This window comes from Hyalella azteca, unplaced genomic scaffold (assembly GCF_000764305.2).
Source record: "Hyalella azteca isolate HAZT.00-mixed unplaced genomic scaffold, Hazt_2.0.2 contig223, whole genome shotgun sequence".
Classification (NCBI taxonomy): domain Eukaryota; kingdom Metazoa; phylum Arthropoda; class Malacostraca; order Amphipoda; family Hyalellidae; genus Hyalella; species Hyalella azteca.
In genome coordinates this window covers 173528-199732 of record NW_025930578.1, presented here as the reverse complement: position 1 = coordinate 199732, position 26205 = coordinate 173528, and the positions used below count along the sequence as shown (strand labels likewise).

At 37.7% G+C, this 26205-nt stretch overlaps 2 protein-coding genes across 3 annotated transcripts in view; both read left to right on the top strand.

Moving 5' to 3' along the window:
* The window catches only part of LOC108675572 (paramyosin, long form), a 44293-nt gene extending 21210 nt beyond the window's left edge, over window positions 1-23083 (top strand). For both annotated transcript variants that reach the window (XM_018163596.2, XM_018163594.2), the window contains exons 4-17: window positions 482-648; window positions 1750-1948; window positions 2460-2585; window positions 4317-4513; window positions 5509-5641; window positions 7146-7362; window positions 8608-8735; window positions 9444-9556; window positions 17342-17537; window positions 18554-18682; window positions 20081-20245; window positions 21105-21311; window positions 22288-22488; window positions 22789-23083. In XM_018163596.2, the coding sequence (XP_018019085.1) occupies window positions 482-648; window positions 1750-1948; window positions 2460-2585; window positions 4317-4513; window positions 5509-5641; window positions 7146-7362; window positions 8608-8735; window positions 9444-9556; window positions 17342-17537; window positions 18554-18682; window positions 20081-20245; window positions 21105-21311; window positions 22288-22488; window positions 22789-22986 (2376 nt within the window). In that variant the 3' untranslated portion in view covers window positions 22987-23083. The remainder of the gene's footprint in view (window positions 1-481; window positions 649-1749; window positions 1949-2459; window positions 2586-4316; window positions 4514-5508; window positions 5642-7145; window positions 7363-8607; window positions 8736-9443; window positions 9557-17341; window positions 17538-18553; window positions 18683-20080; window positions 20246-21104; window positions 21312-22287; window positions 22489-22788) is intronic.
* On the top strand, window positions 12290-14804 carry LOC108675573. The gene has a single exon (XM_018163597.2). It carries the CDS (start codon window positions 12651-12653, stop codon window positions 14265-14267), a length of 1617 nt encoding a protein of 538 aa, XP_018019086.1. The 5' UTR covers window positions 12290-12650; the 3' UTR covers window positions 14268-14804.
* Window positions 23084-26205: the final 3122 nt, after the last annotated feature.

The window sequence follows — 26205 nt, the reverse complement described above, 5'->3', positions numbered from 1 at the left end:
TTTAATTGTTGCAATAACGTAAAATACGATGTATAATTACAACACACAAATGACATAACAATATGAACGAATATATTTTTCCAAAACTAATTAACTGTTTACAATATACTAGTATGTGAAAACCACAGGTAAACAATATAAATGTATATTATTTACGATTATTATGCTCCATGTTCTAGAGTATACAAATTAATCATGTTAGCTTTCAAATGAAAATCATATAAGAAAACAGGCGTTGATGTACAAAAAAGTCAAGTAACTTCAACTAATTAAAAACCCGACTGCACGTGCCTAGAGATTTCAGTCTCCTGCGGTTGGTGACTTCATTTCACAGGCCGAACGATGATCACTGTTGAATTTTGCAACATTTTTTCAGATATATAAGTATTGTTATTAATAATACTATTAATATTATAATTATTGATATTAATATTATTACTATTATGATTATTATTGTTAAAATTATTATTTTAATACTCAGATCGAAATCAACCGCAAGCGCGACGCTGAGCTGGCTAAGCTGCGCAAGTTGCTGGAAGATGTGCACCTGGAGGCTGAGCAGACGCAGCACCTGCTCAAGAAGAAACATCAGGAAGCTGTCGTTGACTTCCAGGACCAAGTCGACATCCTCACCAAGGCCAAGTCCAAGTGGGTGCTTAAAACCTTAATAAGTTGTTAGAATATAATCCTGTAACTAAGTCATCGCCTATATTGTATGTCTACTTACTGAATTGTTATTATAATATGGCAGAAATTTCTTGTTTATATGAGTACAATTTATGACCAGAGAGTGCATTTTAATTTTCATGGAGTTGAACAATTCTTAGATGACGTTGGTAGATCAAACGCCAGATTTAGCAAATAATTAATATATTAACGATGTTTTGAATGTTTGAGAAATTGTTTGAATTAATGTTACTAAATTGTTTGAATAAAAGCTTAGAACAAATTCAATGGTCAAAACTCACTAGGTTACTATAGTAAAAGAATATGAATCTGAATTAGTTTCGAATGCAGTGAATGTCTCCTATAATTTACAAATATCTTCATTAACTAGGTTTCGACAGGTCACGATGGTCTGAATTTAAAATCCATGCGAGGTCAACATATTACAACAATTTATGTCGATCCTTCGGAATTAAGCTGGAACAGGTATAAACAAAAGCAAGATTAATGTAGGCTATTTTATGAGGCCTGCCAAAAAACATGGCAATTCATGTTGCCCATATCCACGAAAGATAATAAAATTCCTGTTTCTTGAAATGTCCGCAATACAGACGCGAGGATATTGTTACCATCATTTCTAGTCGTGCTCCTATGTCCTCAAAGAACGCATTCACATTCATGTTGCCCATTCATACGAACGATAATGAAATTTCCGTTTCTTGAAATGTTCACATGACAGACGCGAGGATACTGTTATTATCATTTCTAGTTGTACTTTTATGACCTCAAAGAACGCATTCAATTCATGTAGCCCATTTCTACGAACGATAATAAAATTTCTTGAAATGTTCGCATTACAGACGCGAGGATATTGTTATCATCATTTCTAGTTGTACTATTATGACCTCAAAGAACGCATTTGCATTCGTGCTGCCAAAATCCACGAACGATAATAAAATGTCTTGAAATGTTTGTATTACAGACGCGAGGATATTGTTATCATTTATAGTCGTGCGCATATGACTTCAAAGATCGCATTCACATTAATGCTGTAAGTTTAAATGAACGGAAACTTGTTGCCAGGATCGAGAAGGAGCGAAGCAAGTTCCAGACTGAGGTGTATGAGCTCACCGAGCAGCTCGAGCGAGCCACCGTCGAGGCCGCCAACAACAACAAGTCCATCAAGTCCCTCAACATCGTCATTCAGGAGCTCAATATCAAGATTGAGGAGCTCAACCGCACCGTCGTTGACCTCACCTCCAACAAGCAGCGAATTAGCGTCGTGAGTTATATTGTAAACTTCAGAACTACTGTCGCGAGAGGAATGTTTCAGTCTCCCCTCTGCTAGATCATCCGGGGCTGTTCGCATGTTTGTCACGAGAAAATGTTTCAGTATTGACTCCGTGGATCAGTACTCCTATATTTAATTTCCTGTAATATATTTTAATTCATGTGGTCTCACGAATGAATGATGCTCTAATTATATTTCAGTTGCATTTGCATTTTCTAGAAGAAAATTAGACTGAACACGCTTAACTTAACAGATGATAACAAGAAAATATCTTGATTGAAGAAAATTTGTAATGAATGCCGTCGTAGAAAGAAATTTTCATGTTATATATATTCCGTGACAAAATTTTTCTCAAATTATTGGTGTAGAATCATACCAATATTGATCCTATAAAAACAATTAGGAGATTATCAATTGAATATCAAATTATTTGTGTAGAATTATATCAATATTGATCCTTTTTAAAACAATTAGGAAATTATTAATTGAATGAACTGTGCAGGAGAACATCGAGCTGCACAAGTCGGTGCAGGAGCTGAAGGTGAAGATCGAAGAGATTACTTACATCAGTAAGAACGCCTCCAGCAACGTCGAGGAGTTCCGTAGGAAGTATGAGGAAGAGGAGCGGGTGAGTGGCGGTGTCAACATGAACATATGATACTGATAAACATAGGATTATAACTATTACATAAGTTATAAAATAGAATAGCAACTATTGCATAGGTTATAAAATAGAATAAAAACTATGTATTACTTAGGTTATAGAATAGAATAACAACTATTACTTAGATTATAAATAGAATAACAACTATTATTTAGGTTATAAAATAGAATAACAACTATTACTTAGGTTTTAAAATAGACTAACAACTATTACTTAGGTTATAAAATAGAATAACAACTATTACTTAGATTATATATAGAATAACAACTATTAATTAGGTTATAAAATAGAATAACAACTATTACTTAGGTTTTAAAATAGAATAACAACTATTACTTAGGTTATAAAATAGAATAACAACTATTACTTAAGTTATAAAATAGAATAATAACTATTACTTAGATTCATCCTGTTCGGGAGCAGGTAAGATATGGGGAAAAGAATGAGCAGTACTGATATAAATTCACATAACGTTGTACTATAGCTCAGAAAATAGAAAGAATTATCTGTTCCTCTATCATCTCGTGTTGTAAAAGCATTTGTATCTACACAAATGCTAGATAATAAGCCCTCACAACGACCACCAGAAACTCAGTAATGCAATGATGTGAGAACCATTATAAACACTTATTGCTTATACAGCGAGGTAAGGCTCTAAAGAGAGAATGTCGTCGTAGCGGATACCCTTTCGTGCATGCGTGACCAATTGTTTAATTTTGATTTCAACGAAGAATAAGGAACGTGATACAAATATATCGAGTCAATACGTTAAGGAGCCACAGACGCCACTGCAGTGAATCTTAAACAGTTTGCGTGAATTAAAATTGCCGTCCCCGGAGTGCTTCCTATAACGCGTACTCTCAGTGCTAAAGCTGCTTGCATTCAGCATCGAACCAGTGAGGTTTATGACTGAACATTTGTACAGATGGAGCTGTAATGGTTTAAGGCACCAAATGATGGTCGTAAATACATTCGTGAAAAGGAAAAAAGCGAGAAACCCTAATTAGAATCGTGAACACTCTCACCTACTTAATTGGGTCTTTTTCAGACTACTTGGGGTCTTGCAACAGCTGGGGTCTTATACGGTGTCGGGCGGTAACTTTCTCCGATGATGGGATACAAAATTGGGTGCATGCTGCGATAAATGCCCTAATTTGTATTAGGTCAATTATGTGTACATATAAGTATATTTCAGATATTTCTTCTTTACCATAAGAAAACGGTAATGAAAATAGAGCTTCGTAACTAAGTTGCTATACGTCACTGCCACTGTAGTCTCAGCATTTGATTAATATTACATATTATGAAATATCCCCGTGACTATTGAAAAAAATTGAATTCTATGCCGTAAGCACTCTCGGCATTTTAGGTAACATAATTAAATTATACATAATTTCGAATAAAACCAACGTCCTGATGTAATTATGCCGCGTTAATTACACGCGACAATTTATTTGAGATTTCTAGATATCAAATATCAGCATGAGCATCAAATAATTAATCAAATTTACCGCCGTAAGCATCTTCTTCACCCAAGATGTCACAGTTCACCTAATATTTCAAGTAATTTAAAATAATAGTATTTTAATTTACTAATTATAATAATACCAAGTAAGTAATTTACAGTAAGTAATTAATAGTAATCAAGTAATTTAAAAATAAAATAAACTATAATAATTCACCGTATACGAGCAGCGTCGTCGCAAGCTGGAGGCCGACATCGCAGCCATCACTCAGGAGCTTGCAACGCTGCGCTCGAGCTACGACGAAGAGTGCGAGCTGCGCCTCGACATCGAGCGCAAGTACAGCAACGAGTGCGCCAACGCTAACTCCTACAAGAGCAAGTGGGAGATCGAGGTCCGCGGCCGCCAAGAGGAGGTTGAGGAGATCAAGTGAGTCAAAGAGGGATCCTAGAGCTAGGTTATTAGGATACCAATAAGGATGCCGGGCAGTTAGCAAAGCGAAATTGAAGCAGTGAGTTGCGCGTTCGAGACCGCAGCAAGCTGTGAATATGGACAAGAATCATACGTTACAACGCAGAAGTATGTCGGCATTTAATTAAGAAAGCTGGATTATAGAGCTGGATAACAAAATTTATGTTTATTACTACACAATAGGACGATACGACCACAATGGGATCAATTACAATATTTATAAACTTCAAAAAATTGCTAGCAATTTGGGGCTATTAAGTGTCAATGAGATTCAGGGGACACTCATGAAATTATTATGATAGCAAAGATTACACTTTGTTATCAATAGAACACGCTAAATTGTGTACGCCACAACTTTTCTAGTAAATCATCATAATGAAATAAAGTGCCCTTCACCGCAGTAACTTATTTATGGATTAGGAACATCTGGCTAAAATAAGCTGGGTGATGAAATTTATTTAACTCTATATTCAAATCATATAAAATAGACAAAATTTTTCATTATTAATAAAACAGCTTAAAGTAAATTTTCATTTAATGATTATGGAAAATTTGTTAGACCTTAATAATGCGCCAAAAATTATTTATATTATCGAAAATTTAGATGATGTGAATTTGATCAATAGTAATTACAAGTTATTTCACTTTGTCCTTTTTAAATAGCGGCACAAATAACGGCAATCTTTTCAATAGATTTCAATCCCAAGCTCATGACATAAGTTGTTTGCCGATTCCTCATAATTTGATTAGCTTTTTGACACTCATTAACGAATACCGTCTAATGAATGGAAAATATTCATTGCGTAAACATTAAGCCGCTATTGGCAGGTAAGTTCTATATGTGACTATGTGTGATTTTATATAATTTTCGAGTAAACTTAGAAAATTATTTAAAGATATGTTTCTGTATTGAATAAATAGGAATACTTATACTGATTGAATTTGTGCCAAAGGAAGAAGATGTTGATCCGCATCACTGAGCTGGAGGAGACCATCAGCTCCCTCACGACGAAGCTCTCAGGAGTCGAGAAGCAGAAGTCCCGCTTGTCCCAGGAGATCGAAGTCCTCATCTTGGATTTGGAAAAGGTGAGGGGGAACTTAAAAAATATAACTCAGTACTCACTGCAGTGAGTGACAGAGAGCGCATTTTCTCGTCGACGAAAACTTGAGATTGAGATCACGGACGGACAGACAGACAGACAGACAGACAGACGGACATGGCGAGCACAATAGTGCATTTTGTCCATAAATGAGAAAATGCGCTAAAAATGACTAAAATGATCACAATTTAGGCCATGTGTGAGGTTAAGATTATTAAAATTGTAATTGGGAATCAGAGGTCTGACTGGTTTGTGGAGATCAAAGTCCTCATCTTAGATTTGGAAAAGGTGAAGAAAAACTTAAAAAAAATTACTAACATTCTCATGATTTAGGGCATGTATAAGGTCAAAATAAGTAAAGTTGTAATTGGGAAGCAGAACTCTATCTTGTCCCAGGAGATCAAAGTCCTCATCTAGGATGCGGAGAAGCTGAAGGAATGTTCTGAAAGGCCGCAGAAAGTCCCTTGGTTGTAGAGTAGACGAAGTAATTAGATTACAGTTGTTGACTGCGGGACCAAAGTCCATGGCGGCCAACGTCCCAAGGTTGATAGATGGTAAAGTACAAAGTAGTTGTACGGAATCACACAAATTGAAAAAAATGCCTCACGAGGTCAAGAGAAACTAGACTTCGTATTCATGAATATCATGAATATCTTGTGCTAAAGAGGATAGCTCAGTGACTTGAAGGACTCATAGTGAGTTAATGCGAGCCCTAAAGGCTTCCATCAACGCGCAAAGTGAAATATTTCAGTCTTTGGCTAACCAAAGTTGGTTTCATATCAGAAAATTCATTATACATAAAATATATGTTGCATAAAATATATATGCAACATTCAGTTGATAATTTCCGATTATTTTAAGAATATTCACACAATATTCACAACTTAATTAGACAATCCTGACGGAAAAAATATCTGCTGAAAATCCACGCCATAATTAGCAATATCCCACGTATGATTATAGTAGCAAAATCATAATAATAATTTTATAATCCGTCGAAGTGACACCGATAGCAGGTAAAAATCAATTTATAGCAATTGTACATAATAAGACTTGGCGTTGAGAATCAAATTACAACGCCCTCGCTATCAATATTACTCAATAATTTCCAGTCGCTTGTAAGCAATTAAAGAAAAATAAGTAACCCCAAGCAATAGTTGTCAAGATTATATAGCTACCACTCGTCAATAATATAAAACAATAACCGCTGATCTCCAACATTAAATATTAGCCAAACAACTCCAAAACAAATTACATCCACATGTCAATAATAACAATAAATATTTTTTTTACAAAAATAGGTAAAAAATGTTTGACAAAACAAATAAATACATAAAAAATTAATAAATAGGTAAATAAATAAATAATAAATAAATACACAAAAAATTAGTGAATTCATAAATAAGCACATAAAAAATAATAAATTAATAAATTAGTAATTAAATTAAAAAATAAATTAATTAATTAATAAAACTACATCTGTCCCGCAGGCGAACAACAACCACCGCGAGGTAAGGTCTCGCCTTGAGATCGTGGAGCGCGAGCACAGAACTCTGATCGTGAAGCACGAGGAGCTCTCAGTGCTCTACGACCAGTCGTGCAAGGACCTCAAGATCAGGAGCTCAGACCTCACCAAGGCGCTGCACGATCTCGAGACTCTCAAGGAGCAGTACGAGCGAATCCATCTCGAGCACAAGAAGCTTTCAAGTAAGATCGCAAATAATGAAAATACGAATTTTTGTTTCAATAAAATTTCCGGAAATAAAGAAAATATGATTTATTTAAAGAAAATTATTCTTTTGAGTTAGATTGAGAGCGAATCCATCTCGAGCATAAGAAACTTTCAAGTAAGACAGAAAATAATGAAAATACGATTTTTTTAAATAATTTTTTTTGGAGTTAGATTGGGAATTTGGTTTGATGAAATGCAGCTATGAGCAGATTTAACATCCTTGTTTCAAGACTAAAAAATGAGGAATACTCATCGGAAATAAAGAAAATATAATTTATTCGAAAAAAATATACGCGTTAGATTGAGAATGTCTTTGATGAAATTGTAGATATGAGCGGATTTAACTTCCTTGTCTCAAGACTAAAACATACTGAATACTCCCAAGTGTAATTATTCAGCTGCCAAGTGGAAAGAACTCTTGAAAATGGCTTTTTTTAAATACTCCCAACTTGGAAGAAATAAATATGGTTAATGTTTGCTTCGTTGGAATTTTAAATTTCAATACGCATTACCGATAGGCTCAGTAAAATTATTACAATTTTAAGATGAATTGATCAAAACAATGTTGCTGCTATATCAATATGTGCTTTGACAGTCTCCAGCATCAGTTTTAGTCTGTTGCATCAATGAACGTATTTTTGACCCATGATGTTACCTGAATTCCTTCAACGTAATCATTGGAAGTTTTTTTGACAATTTTCAATTCAAATGATAATCTCTTTCTCTTAACTACATGGCTGAGTAACTCGACCATTTTGTGCATTAACACGTTTACTCCAATTGCTTCATCTTGTAGTATTATTCATTTTTTTTGTACTATTACGCAACAGGGTTGCCAGACGGTCTCTTTTTTTCCCTACAATTTCGGCGATATATATTTTTTTCAATTGCTTTGGCTGGCTAAAATTCATGATAGGGGTGATTCCTAATTTAATTTAAAAAAAGAAATGGAGTTCTTACACCGGAAACAACAAATATAATTGCATATATTGAGTTATAGGGCTTTTTTGGCCTTTTTTGTTCGCGGACTTGGCTGTTTTTTATGTCATCTGGCAACCCTAAATTATGTACAACTATGTTCTGGAGGAATACACTTGGTTGCACGCATATGTACCACTTTGGAGTCAACGTTTTAATTATGCTCGATTTTTATTCAGATTGCATTTATCATCGTAAAGTACTGGCAATAAATAACGCTGTACTTATCTACCGGCGTTCAGACGAGAACGGCGACCTGAAGGCAACCGTGAACGACTTGACTCGCCTGAAGCATGACCTCGAGCTCGAGATCCGGCGCCTGGAGTCGGAGAGGAATGAGCTCGCCAACGCACTCCACGAGTCTGAAGCTGTGAGTAAAACTCATTCTTCCAGCTTATTACATGTTATTTGGATTCAACTGCAGTCACTAAAGAATTCAGTTATTGAATTCTTTATATATATATTTATTAAGAAATATATATAATATATAAATCATATATCATTATATATGATTTACATAGGTAAATAAATTATATATAATAATATATAATTTATATAAATATATATATCATAGATAATAATATATGATTGAATATATATGATGAAAAAATAAATTAATAGTAAAATTTGATTCAAAACTGGTTAAAAGGTGAGGAAATTACTTGGAAAATGCATTTTGTTTGTTTTGTAACATTTCAGGGAGTAAATAGAATGTAACGTAAGCGAAACCGATACCTGCGATGTTCTCAACAACACATAAAAAATTTGTTGTTTGATGGCTTTCTATGTCTGCAATCTTCTCTTTGCATGAGAGAGAAATAAATAGCAAATTGGTGAAACTATCAGTTTGCATACGGAATAGATATAAAAAGAAAAATCATGTGATTTGTGCAATTTATTCCAAGAATGAAAATGCTGAGAATTTATTTCATTTTATAACATAAATCGAAAATTTGGATGCAAAAAGACGTAATGCATGTTGAAAATAATTGCAAAAATGTTGCTGACATAGACGCATTGCATGTTGATAATAATTACAAGAACATTGCTGACGTAGCCGTGTATTTGACGACTCCAGGCCCGCAAGGACGAGGAGACGAGGTTCCTGAAGATGTCGAGCGAGTATTCGTCGTACCGCACCGAGACCGAACGTCGTCTGCAGGCCAAGGAAGACGAGATCGACACGCTGCGGTGAGTAGTATTTCCATATTCCATGATTTAAACATGTACGATTTTTCAGAAATACGATTTTAAAAAAATAATATTTTTTAAAAATACGGTTTTTCAAAAAATACGATTTTTCAAAATTACGACTTTCAAAAAATACGATTTTTCAAAAATACGATTTTTCAAAAATACGAGTTTTTTAAAATAATATTTTTCAAAAATACGATTTTTTAAAAAAATACGATTCTTCAAAAAAAAAAAACACGATTTTCAAAAAATAGTATTTATCATAAATTTTTCACAAAATACGATTTTTCAAAAATCGTATTTGAATTTTGCATCTACTTACTTTATCTTATTTATTCTGGATTTGATTTCCAATTTACGTCAACGTAGCTTCTTTTAATAGTATCTTAAACGAATCAAATTGTTTTTAATAACTGACCGTGCGGCTATAATTTTGCATATGGTATTGTTTTCAATACGAGATTAATGCTGTTGCTCAATTATTTCCATGATCTTACTTAACAAGTAAATTTATTGCTTACGAACGCAATAAGTTTGCGTTCACAAGCAAGATGAAGTGGGTAGATCAATGTTTGAATGGCTCTTGATTTCAATAATTTCGCAAAATTGTGGGGAGCGAAAAGAATGATAAAAATTGATTATTATATTGTTGGTGACGTGCATATTATAATTTGAGCGCGGGATGCGATTTACCTTGAGCTGCAGAAAGCTTTTCCCATCACTGGCATGGCAAGTCTACATTCATGATTAAGTTTGAATTATGTAGAGAATTTGTGGTAAATATTATGATTAAAATGCGCGCCATCACTTGGTATAATTAAACAATTGAATCTATCATATAATATCCCCTTCACATGATGCCTAATGACTGTGATTTTTTCTTAAGTTTGTTATCTTACATACGCTGCATGTAACTTGGCATATTTAACTTAGAATTAGTTATATGTAACTTAGAATAAGTGATTATGCAGCACCACTTAGCCTGAATATTGTGGCGCACCTTACATTTTAGGGAAAACATGCGGATAGCTGCGTTGCCTCGCTTCATAAATGCTCTCAGAGCTATTTTATGAGCTTGTCAAGGCCTTACAGTAAACAATGGGCTGGTTCACAGTAAGCACAGTAAAATGAACATAACCATCGTTCTTATATACATGAGCCTCTGAAGCGATATATCTTGAATTTACTCCCGAAATGTGAAGATCCAAGCACACAGCGACTTTTGCATACTTTTCGCACCCTCAGCTACGATCAAACTCTCCATTCCTTTAATTAGTCATCACCAGCGGAGTCTTGCTTTTAATTTGCTGATTTAAAACTTGGCTTGGGCCCAAATGTCGCCCACAGGCTTACCGCTCGGTGGGAAGATCGCAGGTTGAGGTATGCGAGGTGATCAAAGCCATCGCACCGACACTGACATTTTTATAAACTGAATTTGACGTATTTATGGACGTATATTTTTACGCATAAAAAATGAGTTTTATGATGAGTTTAAATGATCATAGTTGAGATTGACCACTAGTAGTGGGGGGAAAAAAGATTAACGCTCGGAGCGCACGAGGTAAAAAATTGCGTAATTCGCAGATAAAACAATTCTAGAATATAAAAATTTCTCTAATTGAGCTGCAAAAAATTCCACGCGATATTGAACGATCTATGGGATATGAGAGGCAAGTTATTTCATAAATCTAATTTTTTTACATTCTGCAACTGACTTAACTCTAAGCATAGCAATACTTGGCATGCGCAGGGTAAGCTGGCTTGGCCGCTTGCCTAGACTTGGCACGTCAGCGGCTGCCAATTTTAGGCCAGTCCACTGACTGACAACAGCTTCCTAATTAAAGGCCTTAAAAGTTTATTTTTTTATTCCTCTTCCGTCGTAATTAAAACTCACGAAGCACTGCGGCAGAGTAGTTATGAATTATTTTTTTTCCATTCGACTCTGCGTTTATTAAAATCAGAAGATTAAATTGACGGACATCAGATATGTTCTTTGGTTTTTCAGGTTTTGCACATTCGATTTGAAATTTTTTTATCATGATCAAGGAACCAATGTGAAAGGCAAAAAAAACTTGAAATAATACTAGTCAATTGTTCAATTATTGATTATAAGGAAAGATCCTCGATAGAACCAAAAGACATTTAAGTATTATTTGACAAGTTTCAATGGTGCAAATTACATTGCTCTTTATAAACCAGCCATTCATATTCTTCATTCTGAATATTCTCAAATTATGCGGATAGACAATCCATATTATGTGTGCTGAACTAAAAAAGAAAACCATTCTAAGGAAACTATATAAAAAATGTTCCAGTCTAAGGAGAGCGTTGTTTAATTTAAAATAGTTGAAGATCTTTATGCAGTTGCCGCAACGTGCGAATAGTAAACCTCGTGAAACGCTTAACTGCCCGCAAATTCTCTCTATTGTGTGTAGCTTACTTTTTTACCAAGAATATTGACACTGATGGATAGGAAGAATGACCATTCGCGTCGTGTAACATCGAACCAAAAGTTTGGGTGACATTTCAAGTGTGACTTGCATTCATTTATGTCACACAAGACAGTGTGAAGCATTTGTCTGACAGAAATAGCAGTGGCAAATAAATATTCTTGATGTCTTGGCACCGTTACCATTGGCAAGTGTAAGCCAATGATAAGATGCTAAGCCCACTAGCCCCCCACCATCCTACGAGGTCTTATCATATGAGGTGTCAAGATGGGGCCGAGGGAACATTTTGACAGCATTCACTTCTCGGTCCCGCTCACGAAAGGAGGCGCTCATGCTGATTGGGATATTGTCGGCCGTGCGGTAACTTGCTCCTCTGTTACTGTAAATCGGAAAGGATTAGGATCTCTACTGCGCTAATAAGGGAAAACAATGACTGAACCTAACAATGATACGACCGAATTTATATTTCGTTGGAGGTAGTGCTTAAAAGATCAGGTAAATGTGCCTCCTGATCCTTCTCCTGCGTAAACCCGTTAAGTTCTCGAGGCCACTGCATTCATTACAGTGAAAAAGCCAACAAAAGCTTAGAAATACAGCGACCAAGTCCCAAATTAGTTTTCTGCACCTACGCCAACGCTGCTATGGCCGACGATTGCCAAGACTCCGATGTCGGTGCTGAGGAAGGCAGTCTCTCCGCGATCAAGCAGCAGGAAGAAGCCGACTCCAATGCAGGAGAAACTGAGACCAAAAAACGTGTGAAACGTCCAGGTGGTTTTTGGAAGCGCTCGCCATGCAAAATTTACGCTGACAATTTCGGTTTTGGAGTGAACCGGTACCAGTGTATGATAGACTATCTTGACTTGAAAGATTCTGGTGGACATCCAAATAAGAGTGAAATTCGGTTGCCGCTGTTAGAAGATCGGTGTTTGGATTCGTACAGTTCAAAGAGACCATTCAAATTTTACGACAATTGTGATATTGACGATTTCATTGATAAAGGAGAGAAAATACGTTCTCAGATTCGGCAAAACGACGTAGCTTCTCCCGGGAACGTTTTGCGACGAACTCACACGAATTGGTCGATGACGAAGAAGTACGTGCAGTTGGTGAAAAAGTCAAACGTGATCGACTACAGGAAGATTCGCGAAGAAGCCGCGCTCGAAGCTTTGGGAGTACCATCTCCAAAAGTTTTAAAATCACTAGGTGTTTCATTTGTCCCTGCCAGCAAAATGGATTCAATGAATCTTACGCTTATGAAGGCCCATAACAACTTGGATCATGCCATCTACATGAACTCCCGTCGTGAGCGACTGAACCAACTAGACCACCAGATGGATGGCGTGATGGATCAGATCTCGAACACGACCGAAGATTTGAGCAGAAGGACTCGGCAAGAACTTTCTAGGAGAAATCGGAACCAGAACATCACCGAGTACGATAAGGCACAGAACATGATGGAGCTCGCCTTGGTGACAGAAGACATTGCCTCCCGAAATCGGCTTCGACGTCAGCTAGAATTACGGGACCTGGAAGAGGGTGTCGATGAAATTATGCGATACGATTCGTCGAGGAACCGCGTCATCAACAACCTGAGGGCCTTAGACGACCACATCGTAGGAATGGAAGACCAAGTGGCGGCAATGCGTCGCAGGCATAGAGAAGAACGAGGCGACGATTACGATATGACGGTGGACACACTGAATGCTTTGGCGCGTAGGAAGGCACGCAGGGTATTAAACTTGAATGTTAACGACGAAGATGTGGATGACCCTGAATTGGCTCGGTTGAGAATGCGTAAAGCGCATCAATATGAACTAGATGATCCGGCTGTGAAACCGTTTCGCAAGTTCGCTACCAGGCCTGACACCGTGTCAGATGTCCAGTCACGAGTCTTGCAAAGGGCCGGAGAAATTGCCGGACAGACGTCAGTCCATCGTCATGTGAACAACCGAGCCCGTTTTGTCAACATTTACGTGCCCAGGCACAACACCGCTGATCCCGACCTCATCGTCAGGCCAACGCGTACTGAATTGAACATTGATCACATGGCAAAAACTTTGGCTTCCAAGGGAAGAATCCAGCGTCGGTTCGACGTGGACGAAGAAGCTGATCTTCCAGTATCTCGCCTCAACACCTACTCCAGGGACCTCTACCGCCACGGTGGCAGGAAGCCCATCGAACCTCTTCCATCAACCTCCAGGAGGGTCATGGGCGCCGTGTGCCGCGCCAGGGCACGTAACGCACTGCAAGGCCAATAATTTGATTTCAAACTTCCCGCGACGATCAACATGAAATTAACTTATTAGTTGTTTATAATTGGAACTAAGAATGTAGTCTGGATTATTAAAAATTTGAATTTGTAACAAAAATTAAAGTATTTCCATGAATACCAGCTCCGTTTTTTAATGATCGATAGAACATTGCGGATGAAATTACTGAGATAGAAAATTTTTTACTTCGAAAATATTTCGATATCAAGTCGAACAATCGCATCTCGAACACGAGAAATTCTGTATCGGAAGCCTATTTTTCGAAGGATTTTTCTCACCGTTTAAAAATGTCAGATAACTTTTCATAAAGTTGATAGTTTGCCTATCTATTTTGGGCGCTTCAGTTAACAGTTGATCTTCCGGTTGAATGTTCTTGTTGAATGTTCCTGAATGTTTCGCTGAGTTTTATGTTATAGACAATGTTCAGTAATTTTCAACCGTCTTCCTTTGCTTACTGCTAAGTTTTGTCTACTGTTGGTTTGTTAGCTTATTTGAAAGCTCCAATAAATGTTGAACATGAGAAAGCGTAGCTTCGTATCCGTCACATCTATTAAAAACCTTGGACTTGGCACCACCTCTGGCAGCTTCTTCTACATGCATACAACGAAAACCTCTCGCTTAAATATTTACTTAGAACGGACAAAGAGCAGGACTCACATTGTCAGGATACGTTTTCTTGCGTTGACGGCAACTTAAATTGCTTTAATCGTTTTGATCAAAGCAAAATAACATAATAAATCATTTAATTCTAAGAAGTATCAAACAAACAGAGCGAAGCCGAAGAAACAGTTCCATTAGAGAGTCCTTCTATTTAACGATTAGGTCATACATAAATGTTACATAAAACAGAGAAATAAGAATTGTTCAATAGGCATACTCAGCTTAATATTACAACGCAAATAAAACAGGTTGGACAAGAAAAAAGTTCGAGGTCTCCTGTTACAGTGGATCAGTGAAATGCCAAGCTTTTGGCAGCGCGCCACATAGCTTGGCTGTTCCGGTGTTGAATCGCACTGCTGCAACTCAGTAGATCTCTCATAGCGAGGAACCGCTTTGACGGATCTCTCCGAACCTCTTTTCTACTCTGCTGTGGGCTCGATCCCACTTGGATTGCGTTGAAATTTATACAATTTTTATATAGTTTTCGCTCGGTTTCAAACTAATTATAACAGCATTTGGTTTAGAGTTCGGTTAGTGGATCAAAATGTACACGAGTATCATTGCCAGCGTCCAAGGTTCGAGGTCTCCACCGGTATCGTCGCTCTTTTTGAGTGGCATTCCCAGTGATGGGTTGGATCAATGATGTTAGTGATGTGAACTTCAATCTCATCACGACGGGGGAAGTATACATTTTCAATACCTCGGTCGCACCACCACGAGCTGTTTCACCAACGTTACCTACTTCACACAACTCTAGTGCATAATACCATTTCGTTGACACTGCATTTCGTTCCTGCCACTCCGGGTTCGAGTTTCTCTGCAATCATGTCGCAAATTCAAATCGATATTCGACAATTCTAACATCAACGACTTTCATGGAATATTCATTCTACGCACGTTGCGCATGTTTCAACGTGATATTCCGCACTTGGTATTATGAGCAACTAAGATAAAGATATTAAAGGAAGCCTACAAGGAAAATGTCGACCCGTACAAGGAAAATGTCGACCCGTATAATTCTTTACAACATGAAGGTACGTTTTGAGTGTTGATTCATTTTTCAGTTACTTCTTTTTCCTTCTCTCTACATTGACCAGGATATTGTATACATCAAACATGTATTCTCGTGAGCTAGAAGGAAGTATAGTTTTCAACTTGTTCAACAATTTTATAATTTTTAGTCCGTTAAACTTTCATTTACAATTATTGATGGCATAATATACGTTTAGTAGTTCATGAAAACCGCGACTTCACCAGGAAATGATTCATAATGTGCATTATATTCGTTACGAAAATGATACGAGTATCGAATTTAACCCGTTATTGTCACAATGAAAACTTTATACAAGGAAACCGATTTTTTTATTATATCAGATGATTAAAAATGAAAATTAATCTTTCAGCTATGTAACTATAACTATATGGATTCACAATTTTATTCCAGTGAATCATTATATGAGTTAATGATTCTTTTGCAAAAAATCACTATATAAGTAAAAATGGATATATTGCGTTTATATAGGCGATAAGTCAGTAAAAGAGAAGTCATTTACATATGTGATTATATCCTAGATTTCTGACGATGGATAATCATAATGACGATGATTAATAACGATGACGATTAATTAATGGATTAGATTAATGGCGATGGATTCTGATCAAATATTGTATTTATATTTTCGATTGTTATCATTTCAATGAGTTCAATAAATTCATTATAACGCAAATTAATACCCATTGATAGTTTGAGAATAATGGTTGAAGCATTTTATTTGGTTTGAAACCAATTTATTATCAGGCAAGATAATTACCATTGTAAGTTGAAGACAACTGGTTGAAAAGATGAGTCAAACAACGTACATAGACGACAGATTCATTATGGAAAATAATAACTAATTTATGGAATTATATCGTTGCAAAATGGACAATTTGAATGAAAGTCGAAAAACATATTGAGTCTAGAAGAAATGAATATTTAAAGAAAAACTTTTTTATAAACTTTTCGAGTCTAAATGTTAATTTATTACTTATGAACTTCTATTTAGTTTAACTATACGTGATGACTCTGCCAAATAAGTCGTACTTCGTCAAGAACGTTGTACGCAAACGGTCATTTCATGTGATCTTCTATTAATAAATGAGCTTTGCGCAAAATATAGAATAAATATTTGTTGAAATTGGAAAATAATTTATTTATTTTATTCAGTGATTATTAGCGTGGTCTATATATACATATTCTCATACGAGCTTCGCGGAAAAGCATAATGAAAATATAAAATAAAATTACTATGAATGAAATTATTGCAGAACAAATAAATTGAAAGCAAAGCAGAATCAAATAAATTGAAAAATAATGTATTTATTTCATTGAAATAAAATTTCTATGAATAATATTTTTGCAGCAAGACGATGGCGCAGGAGGTGGACGCTCTGAACGCCCGCGTGGTCGAGGCTGAGACTCGTCTCAAGTCCGAGGTGACCAAGATAAAGAAGAAGATGCAGATCACCATCACTGAGCTGGAGATGCACATCGATACTGTCAACAAGTCCAACATCGACCTGCAGAGAATCAACAAGAAGGTCACCATTCAGCTCCAGGTTAGTCAACAAGAAGGTCACCATTCAGCTCCAGGTTAGTCAATAAAAAAGTCACCATTCAGCTCCAGGTTAGTCAACAAGAAGGTAAAGAATTCAGCTCCAGGTTAGTCAATAAAAAAGTCACCATTCAGCTCCAGGTTAGTCAACAAGAAGGTAAAGAATTAAGCTCCAGGTTAGTCAACAAGAAGGTAAAGAATTAAGCTCCAGGTTAGTCAACAAGAAGGTAAAGAATTAAGCTCCAGGTTAGTCAACAAGAAAGTCACCATTCAGCTACAGGTTAGTCAACAAGGTCACCATTCAACTGCAGGTTAAATACTGACGAGAACGATCAACCAAGTCCATTTAATGGTGAAAGAAAACAAAAATTTTTGAAAATTTCAGAGCAAAATAAAGGTTTCTTATTTTTACAAATACGAGGTTAGAAATTCAAGTATCTAATATAACAGAAATTTTTAGGATACAAAAATAGTTTTAAAATTGCTCATTTTAAAATGTCGAAGTTATAATAAAATGTTTATCCTTATTGGATCAACTCTAAAATGGTGGTGGGATCATTCAAGGTTTCCGAAAGCGTCAATAATTCATGCATAATTGAAACTAAACTATGTTTTGCACGTATCCAGACACTAACAAAAAATGAGTTGGGATTTAAAGGAATTAATTTTGATTTGCATCCCTAATACTAAGTATTTTTCTCGATGGGACCTGCCGTTCTGTGCTACGTCAACTGCAGTAGCTGCATACCTATACTGATATACTGCATCCTGCAGTAGCTGCAAACTTGTATTTATGTGTATTTTTATACTGTAGTAGCTGCAGGCCTTTTTGATGTGTGTTTAAGTTTTATCCTGCAGGAGCTGCAGACTTATGTTGATATATTTTTTATTACTTCATCAGCTGCAGACGTGTGTTGAAACTTTTAAATTGTATTGCAGGAGCTGCAGACTTCTGTTGAGATATGTTTAAATACTGCATCAACTACAAACCTGTGTTGAAACTTTTAAATTGTGCTGCAGGAGCTGCAGACTCACTACGACGAGCTGCAGAGGCAGCTGCAGCAGACCCTGGATCAGTACGGCGTGGCTCAGCGCAGGCTGCAGCAGCTCATTGCTGAGAACGAAGAGTTCAGGGCCAACCTTGAGGCCGTGAGTGCCTTGCTTTATTGCCCTAACAAAATTTAGAGTTGCCCCAGCTTCTGGTAATCCAATTCAGAAGCTGCCACGTCTGTAAATTTTCACTGGGTAACAAAATTTAGAGTGGCCCCAACTTCTGGTAATCCAAATCAGAAGCTGCCGCGTCTGTAAATTTTCACTGGGTAACGAAATTTAGAGTCGCCCCACCTTCTGGTAGAGTCGCCCCAGCTTCTGGTCATCCAAATCAGAAGCTGCCGCGACTGGAAATTTTCACTGGGTAACAAAATTTAGAGTCGCCCCAGCTTCTGGTAATCCAAATCAGAAGCTGCCGCGTCTGTAAATTTTCACTGGGTAACAAAATTTAGAGTCGCCCCCAGCTTCTGGTATTCCAAATCAGAAGCTGCCACGTCTGTAAATTTTCACTGGGTAACAAAATTTCGAGTCGTCCCAGCTTCTGGTAATCCTAATCAGAAGCTGCCTAATCAGAAGCTGCATTAATTGCTAAAAAGTTCACAGTTATCTTAAGGGGCTTAGATTACCGTAGTAACCCTTGAAATGTTGATCTTAAAGGGCGTAGATTACCGTAGTAACCTTTATACTCTCTATCTTAGGAGGCTTAGATTACTGTAGTAAACCTAACCCTCGAACTGTCTATCTTAGAGGGTTAGATTTCCGTAGTAATTTTTAAACTGTCTATCTTAAGGGGCCTAGACCACCGTATAGTAACCTTTAAACTGTCTATCTTAAGGGGCCTAGACCACCGTATAACTGTCTATCTTAAGTACCTTCTGGTAGAGTCGCCCCAGCTTCTGGTCATCCAAATCAGAAGCTGCCGCGACTGGAAATTTTCACTGGGTAACAAAATTTAGAGTCGCCCCCAGCTTCTGGTATTCCAAATCAGAAGCTGCCACGTCTGTAAATTTTCACTGGGTAACAAAATTTCGAGTCGTCCCAGCTTCTGGTAATCCTAATCAGAAGCTGCCTAATCAGAAGCTGCATTAATTGCTAAAAAGTTCACAGTTATCTTAAGGGGCTTAGATTACCGTAGTAACCCTTGAAATGTTGATCTTAAAGGGCGTAGATTACCGTAGTAACCTTTATACTCTCTATCTTAGGAGGCTTAGATTACTGTAGTAAACCTAACCCTCGAACTGTCTATCTTAGAGGGTTAGATTTCCGTAGTAATTTTTAAACTGTCTATCTTAAGGGGCCTAGACCACCGTATAGTAACCTTTAAACTGTCTATCTTAAGGGGCCTAGACCACCGTATAACTGTCTATCTTAAGGGGCCTAGACCACCGTATAACTGTCTATCTTAAGGGGCCTAGACCACCGTATAGTAACCCTTATATACTGTCTATCTTAAGGGGCCTATATTTCCATAGTAACCCTGAATTGCTCACGATGCAGGCTTCTCGTGCTCGCCGCAACGCCGAGCTGCAACTCGAGGAGTGTCTGGTGCGCATCAAGGACCTGACTACCATCAACGCTAACATCTCTGCCACCAAGAGCAAACTCGAGCAAGAGATCTCCGTCATCGCCTCCGACTATGATGAGGTCACCAAGGAACTTCGGGTGAGTCTACACAAATCAGTTTCTGATAAGAGTTTTTTATACTTATAATTCAGAGTAAAAATGTATTTGAAACAAAAAGCACTCGAGTAATTGTTAATACAGAAGATGATTTAGCCAAAAACTTTCTGTGAGGCTTTACGAATTTGTTTGAGACTTTTTAATGGAATACAGATTATGACACAGGAAACGAAAACAATTAATTGATACAAAAGATGAGGCAGCCAGGAAAGTTTGTATGACTTCAACGGTAACTACGGTGAAAAGTTTATCGATAAAAGCAACACTTGAAATATGTAAAAAAACTAATTTTAAATCAAATAAACAATTAGTCAACTTTAATTATAAACAGTACGTATACAGCAAATGAAACTAAGAAGATAACTGGATTTAAAACGGGTAATAAAATCGCCTAAAAGGTATTTTTCATGGTATATTGTGCTAACAGTCAAATTTTCATTAGTATCTTTTGTTCATATTCATTCACTTATATAAAATTCATTTTTCATTTTAAATTATCCTTTTTTACATTCAGCGAACGTTGTTGTCATTTCCTTATTCAAAAAATATACTTAGAGGCCCTCAGCTCTATAACTGCTAGCCAAGCTTGCCACAAGGCCTCTGATGATTGCAAACGCTGAACACGAACGCAAAAATAACATTGGAGGTTATCATTAACATTAAAATGTCAGCCCATTTTCCGCCAAAATTCTATGCAAAAAAGTGTGTATTATTAAATTAAATTGCGCATTGCACGCAAAAATAACTTCTGACTTTATCTATACATTAAAATGTCAGCCCATTTTGTGTGAAAATTTAATGCAAAAAAGAGTATATTATTTAATTCAATCACCCGTTGCAGCTGGCCGACGAACGTCTGCTGAAGGCGAACACGGAAGTGAAGCGTGTTACTGAGTCGCTGCACGAGGAGTCGGAGCGTTGCATCAAGATCGAGAGCATCCGCAAGAGCCTCGAGGTAGAAGTGCGCAACCTGACCGTCCGCATCGAGAACATCGAAGTCAACTCTCTTGCCAACACCAAGCGCATGGTTGCCAAGCTCGAGTCCAGGGTGAGTTCTGACTCAGCAATATTGTTAGGAGCTAGCTATTGTGAGTGAGTCTAGGGTGAGTACTGGCATAGCAAGATACGGTGATTTTTATTTGTTAGATTCATTAGTCTAGGATGAGTACAAGATTAACACGAGAGTGATTATTAGGATTACGAGTCTAGGGTGAGTACAAAATTAGCAAGAGAGTGATTGTTAGGATTACGAGTCTAGGATGAGTATACAAGATTAGCAAGAGAGTGATTGTTAGGGTTGCGAGTCTAGGGTGAGTACAAAATTAGCAAGAGAGTGATTGTTAGGATTACGAGTCTAGGATGAGTACAAGATTAGAAAGACAGAGTGATTGTTAAGATCATGAGTCTCTTACGAGTTGATACTGGGTTAACTGGGTTACACAGGGCTACCAATAACAGTATAAGCATGGGGATCTACTTAGCGCGAGTGTACAGTGAGCGAGTTCTTTGATCTAGATGAGGAAGACACTTCAATAATATGGATCTACATCTACTAAGGTAGATTGCAGGGTGAAAGAAATATGATTATGATTGTTTGTGATTGTATTTAATTTTATAATATTTATTTATGGTATTACGATATATTACAATTACAATATGGGTGAGAAGAAGTTAAACGTAAACTTCAATGAAATTCAAATGTGAAATAAATTTTTGCCCCAGAGTTGAATTGTAATATCAGTAAATTCGTTTGACTGACATTTTAGTTTGCAGTTTCTACGTACATCACCAAATTTGTTTTTTTAATTCGTGATATTTTAGTTTGCAGCTTCTACTTATATCACCAGTAGTATTAGTCATAATCAAGGAACTTTCGCGTAAAAGTTTTCAATTCTAAAAATTTTCCAAAGTAGTTCCACCTCTAAATTAACCTTCCAATCATCAGAGCCAAAGAAGTATTTCTCCCCTTCAGGTATAATTGACCAACATGTTTTATATTATTTACACTTAATTTAATTCGAAAGGTTGCTGATCTTGAGAACGAGCTTGACGAGGAACGTCGTCGTCACCAAGAGACCATCAAGATCCTGAAGAAGAAGGAGCGCAACGTCAAGGAGCTTGTCCTCCAGTGCGAGGAGGACCACAAGAACATCCAGATCCTGCAGGAAACTCTCGACAAGACCTACGAGAAGGTCAACCTCTACAAGAGGCAGATCGGCGAACAGGTTCGTTAGGTTCACTCGCCTGAATGTGGCTTTAGTTAAGTTAGTTTCCCATAACGTCACTTTTTTTCTAATTTACCTGTAATTGGTTGCTCTGACTGTCGCTATTTTGTTTATTTAATCATCTGTATTTGATGATTGCTCATAAGGGTAATTTTTTATCCAATAACATTAGATATTCATTTCCTAACGAATATTTCCAACTCTGCCTTCAGTCATAGATGTTCACCGACTCTAATTTAATTTATATGTAATTTCCAATTACTGCTATCATTATTTATTTGCTTTAATTATGTTTCGCAGGAGTCGATATCTCAGACGAACCTGTCGCGCGTGCGTCGCTTCCAGCGCGAGCTGGAGACCGCCGAAGAGCGCGCTGAGACCGCCGAGTCAAACCTCTCCATGATCCGCTCCAAGCACCGCACCTTCGTCACCAGCCAGACGACCACGCTGCCTACCGGGGAACACGTCATCATCAAGGAGACGGTCACCACCGAGTAGACGAGGTTTTGGATTAGGGAGACGAGGTCTTGGACCGAGTAGACGAGGTCTTGGACGGAGTAGACGAGGTCTTGGACCTAATAGACGAGGTCTTGGACCTAGTAGACGAGGTCTTGGACCGAGTAGACGAGGTCTTGGACGGAGTAGACGAGGTCTTGGACCTAAGACGAGGTCTTGGACCTGTCTCTTATACACATCTAGATGTGTATAAGAGACTGTACTACTGTACTACTGTACTACTGTACTGCTGTACTACTGTTACTGTACTTCTGTAATACTGTACTACTGTACGCAATTTTTATAATGGTGTAGTTCGGCAGAAGTTGTTCTTCAATGCAGGTCTCATGGAAGATCAGAGAGTATTTCTTTTTGACGATTTTCTAATTGTTTTTCTCTGTTCGGCGAATTAGGTTTTTGATATTACTTATAAATTCAAATATAATGTGTCCAAGGGACATTTTATTATAATTAACAACATTTCGAATGCAACTGACGTTAGTACAAACATAGACGTTAGTACAAACATAGACGTTAGTACAAACATAGGGCATTACGGATACAGATTGGAAATCAAAGCTTGCATTACGAGGACAGTTCCAACTTCCTGACAAATCCGATAGTTTGTAAATTAAAAACTGGAGACTCCTGCTTGACGATGAGAAGCTAAGCTTTTCGGGGCGCCGCATGATGATGCTGGTGCATGTGTATGTAGCTCACTGCATGAGGGCAAAATATGTATGTAGTTCAGTGCATGGCGCGAGTGAGTGTCTCACTATGAGCCTCTCTCATGTGGTTCTTCGGTCCTCCGGTGTGGAGGTGGCATGTTAAGCGGCGGCTCAAAGTCGTGCTGGTCAAACCGATGTAATTTACATTATTTATAAGTTTACAACCTTCTTTGTGGCATCAAGTATTAGAATCACTAGGTTGCTTAAATCGCACGTTTATCTAAAACTGCTTAAATCGCAAGCTTATCTTAAATCGCAAGTTTAAGAATTTAAAGGCAAAGAAAACGGCAAAAATCAATCATCAATATTTAGAAGGCAGTGAGGAAGATGATGAATTAACAAGAAATGAATCAATAAGAAATACTTTCTGGTCTACATAAGACCTGTATTAAATATTTTTATGGATTGACAAAATGTACTTTATTGTAGCCAAGTGTATGTAGCATGAGGGCAAAATATGCATGTAGCTCACTGCATGAGGACAAAATATGTATGAAGCTCAGTGCATGAGGGCAAACTATGTATGTAGCTCAGTGCACGAGGGAAAAATATGTATGTAGCTCACNTCCCTCTTCTCCTTCCCTCTTCTCCTTCCCTCTTCTCCTTCCCTCTTCTCCTTCCCTCTTCTCCTTCCCTCTTCTCCTTCCCTCTTCTCCTTCCCTCTTCTCCTTCCCTCTTCTCCTTCCCTCTTCTCCTTCCCTCTTCTCCTTCCCTCTTCTCCTTCCCTCTTCTCCTTCCCTCTTCTCCTTCCCTCTTCTCCTTCCCTCTTCTCCTTCCCTCTTCTCCTTCCCTCTTCTCCTTCCCTCTTCTCCTTCCCTCTTCTCCTTCCCTCTTCTCCTTCCCTCTTCTCCTTCCCTCTTCTCCTTCCCTCTTCTCCTTCCCTCTTCTCCTTCCCTCTTCTCCTTCCCTCTTCTCCTTCCCTCTTCTCCTTCCCTCTTCTCCTTCCCTCTTCTCCTTCCCTCTTCTCCTTCCCTCTTCTCCTTCCCTCTTCTCCTTCCCTCTTCTCCTTCCCTCTTCTCCTTCCCTCTTCTCCTTCCCTCTTCTCCTTCCCTCTTCTCCTTCCCTCTTCTCCTTCCCTCTTCTCCTTCCCTCTTCTCCTTCCCTCTTCTCCTTCCCTCTTCTCCTTCCCTCTTCTCCTTCCCTCTTCTCCTTCCCTCTTCTCCTTCCCTCTTCTCCTTCCCTCTTCTCCTTCCCTCTTCTCCTTCCCTCTTCTCCTTCCCTCTTCTCCTTCCCTCTTCTCCTTCCCTCTTCTCCTTCCCTCTTCTCCTTCCCTCTTCTCCTTCCCTCTTCTCCTTCCCTCTTCTCCTTCCCTCTTCTCCTTCCCTCTTCTCCTTACCCTTATCATCTTATTGCCTTCTCACATTTTACAGAAGAAAATAGATACCTATGCATAATAGTAAAGAAGAAAACATTTCCTGAGAGAAATAAAAAAATTCTTTGATGCGCAACATTTGCAAGGATTCCAACCTCGACTCCGAACCAAAAATTATTTTCATTAAATATTCAATAATGAATTCATTTTCTCACTCGATATTTTTTAAAGAAATATACAATTAATAATAACAAGCCAGAGTGAGAAATTATTCAGTCAGGCCTGTAAGGCTGTGGAGTTCATCGCACTGTCAATGAGGCGTACGTATCAGTGATACCATCAGTCTGTTCTCAGATCACATTCATTATTTTGACAGGCATTACCAACCTACTTTAAATATTATTTTATTGGGGATAGTTTAAATAAAAGTATAGGAATTAGAAATGTTTAAATACATTTATAGAAAATGATGTGCCTAAAGATACCGATTTTCATTCACTAATTGGTATCAGCGTACAATTTATTCATACATATACAGAATATAATTGGAACATTTTTATGCACAATTATATAGATTACAGAATTCCGTAATAAAAAATGTGATAAAAATGCATAGAAGAAAGAACCATTAGAGAATTTTGTCAAGGACGTTTAAAATCGTCCAAAATGCTGCCTTTTCTTGAGCTACAAGTTTTATACATGCATATGAGCTGCATGACGTCCATATGTGTGTGCTTGTAAAAAAATACTCATCCATATGTAGCTGCCTGCACTCTGAGCAACATACTCATCCATATGTAGCTACCTGCACTCTGAGCAACATACTCGTCCATATGTAGCTACCTGCACCCTGAGCACCATACTCGTCCATATGTAGCTGTCTGCACTCTGAGCAACATACTCGTCCATATGTAGCTGCCTGCACTCTGAGAAACATTCTCATCCATATGTAGCTGCCTGCACTCTGAGCAACATACTCATCCATATGTAGCTGCCTGCACTCTGAGCAACATACTCATCCATATGTAGCTGCCTGCACTCTGAGCAACATACTCATCCATATGTAGCTGCCTGCACTCTGAGCAACATACTCATCCATATGTAGCTACCTGCACTCTGAGCAACATACTCGTCCATATGTAGCTACCTGCACCCTGAGCACCATACTCGTCCATATGTAGC

Bases quoted from the DNA above. Each gene is read 5' to 3' on its own strand.
- LOC108675573 (XM_018163597.2), top strand. From the start codon at position 12,651: ATGGCCGACGATTGCCAAGACTCCGATGTCGGTGCTGAGGAAGGCAGT.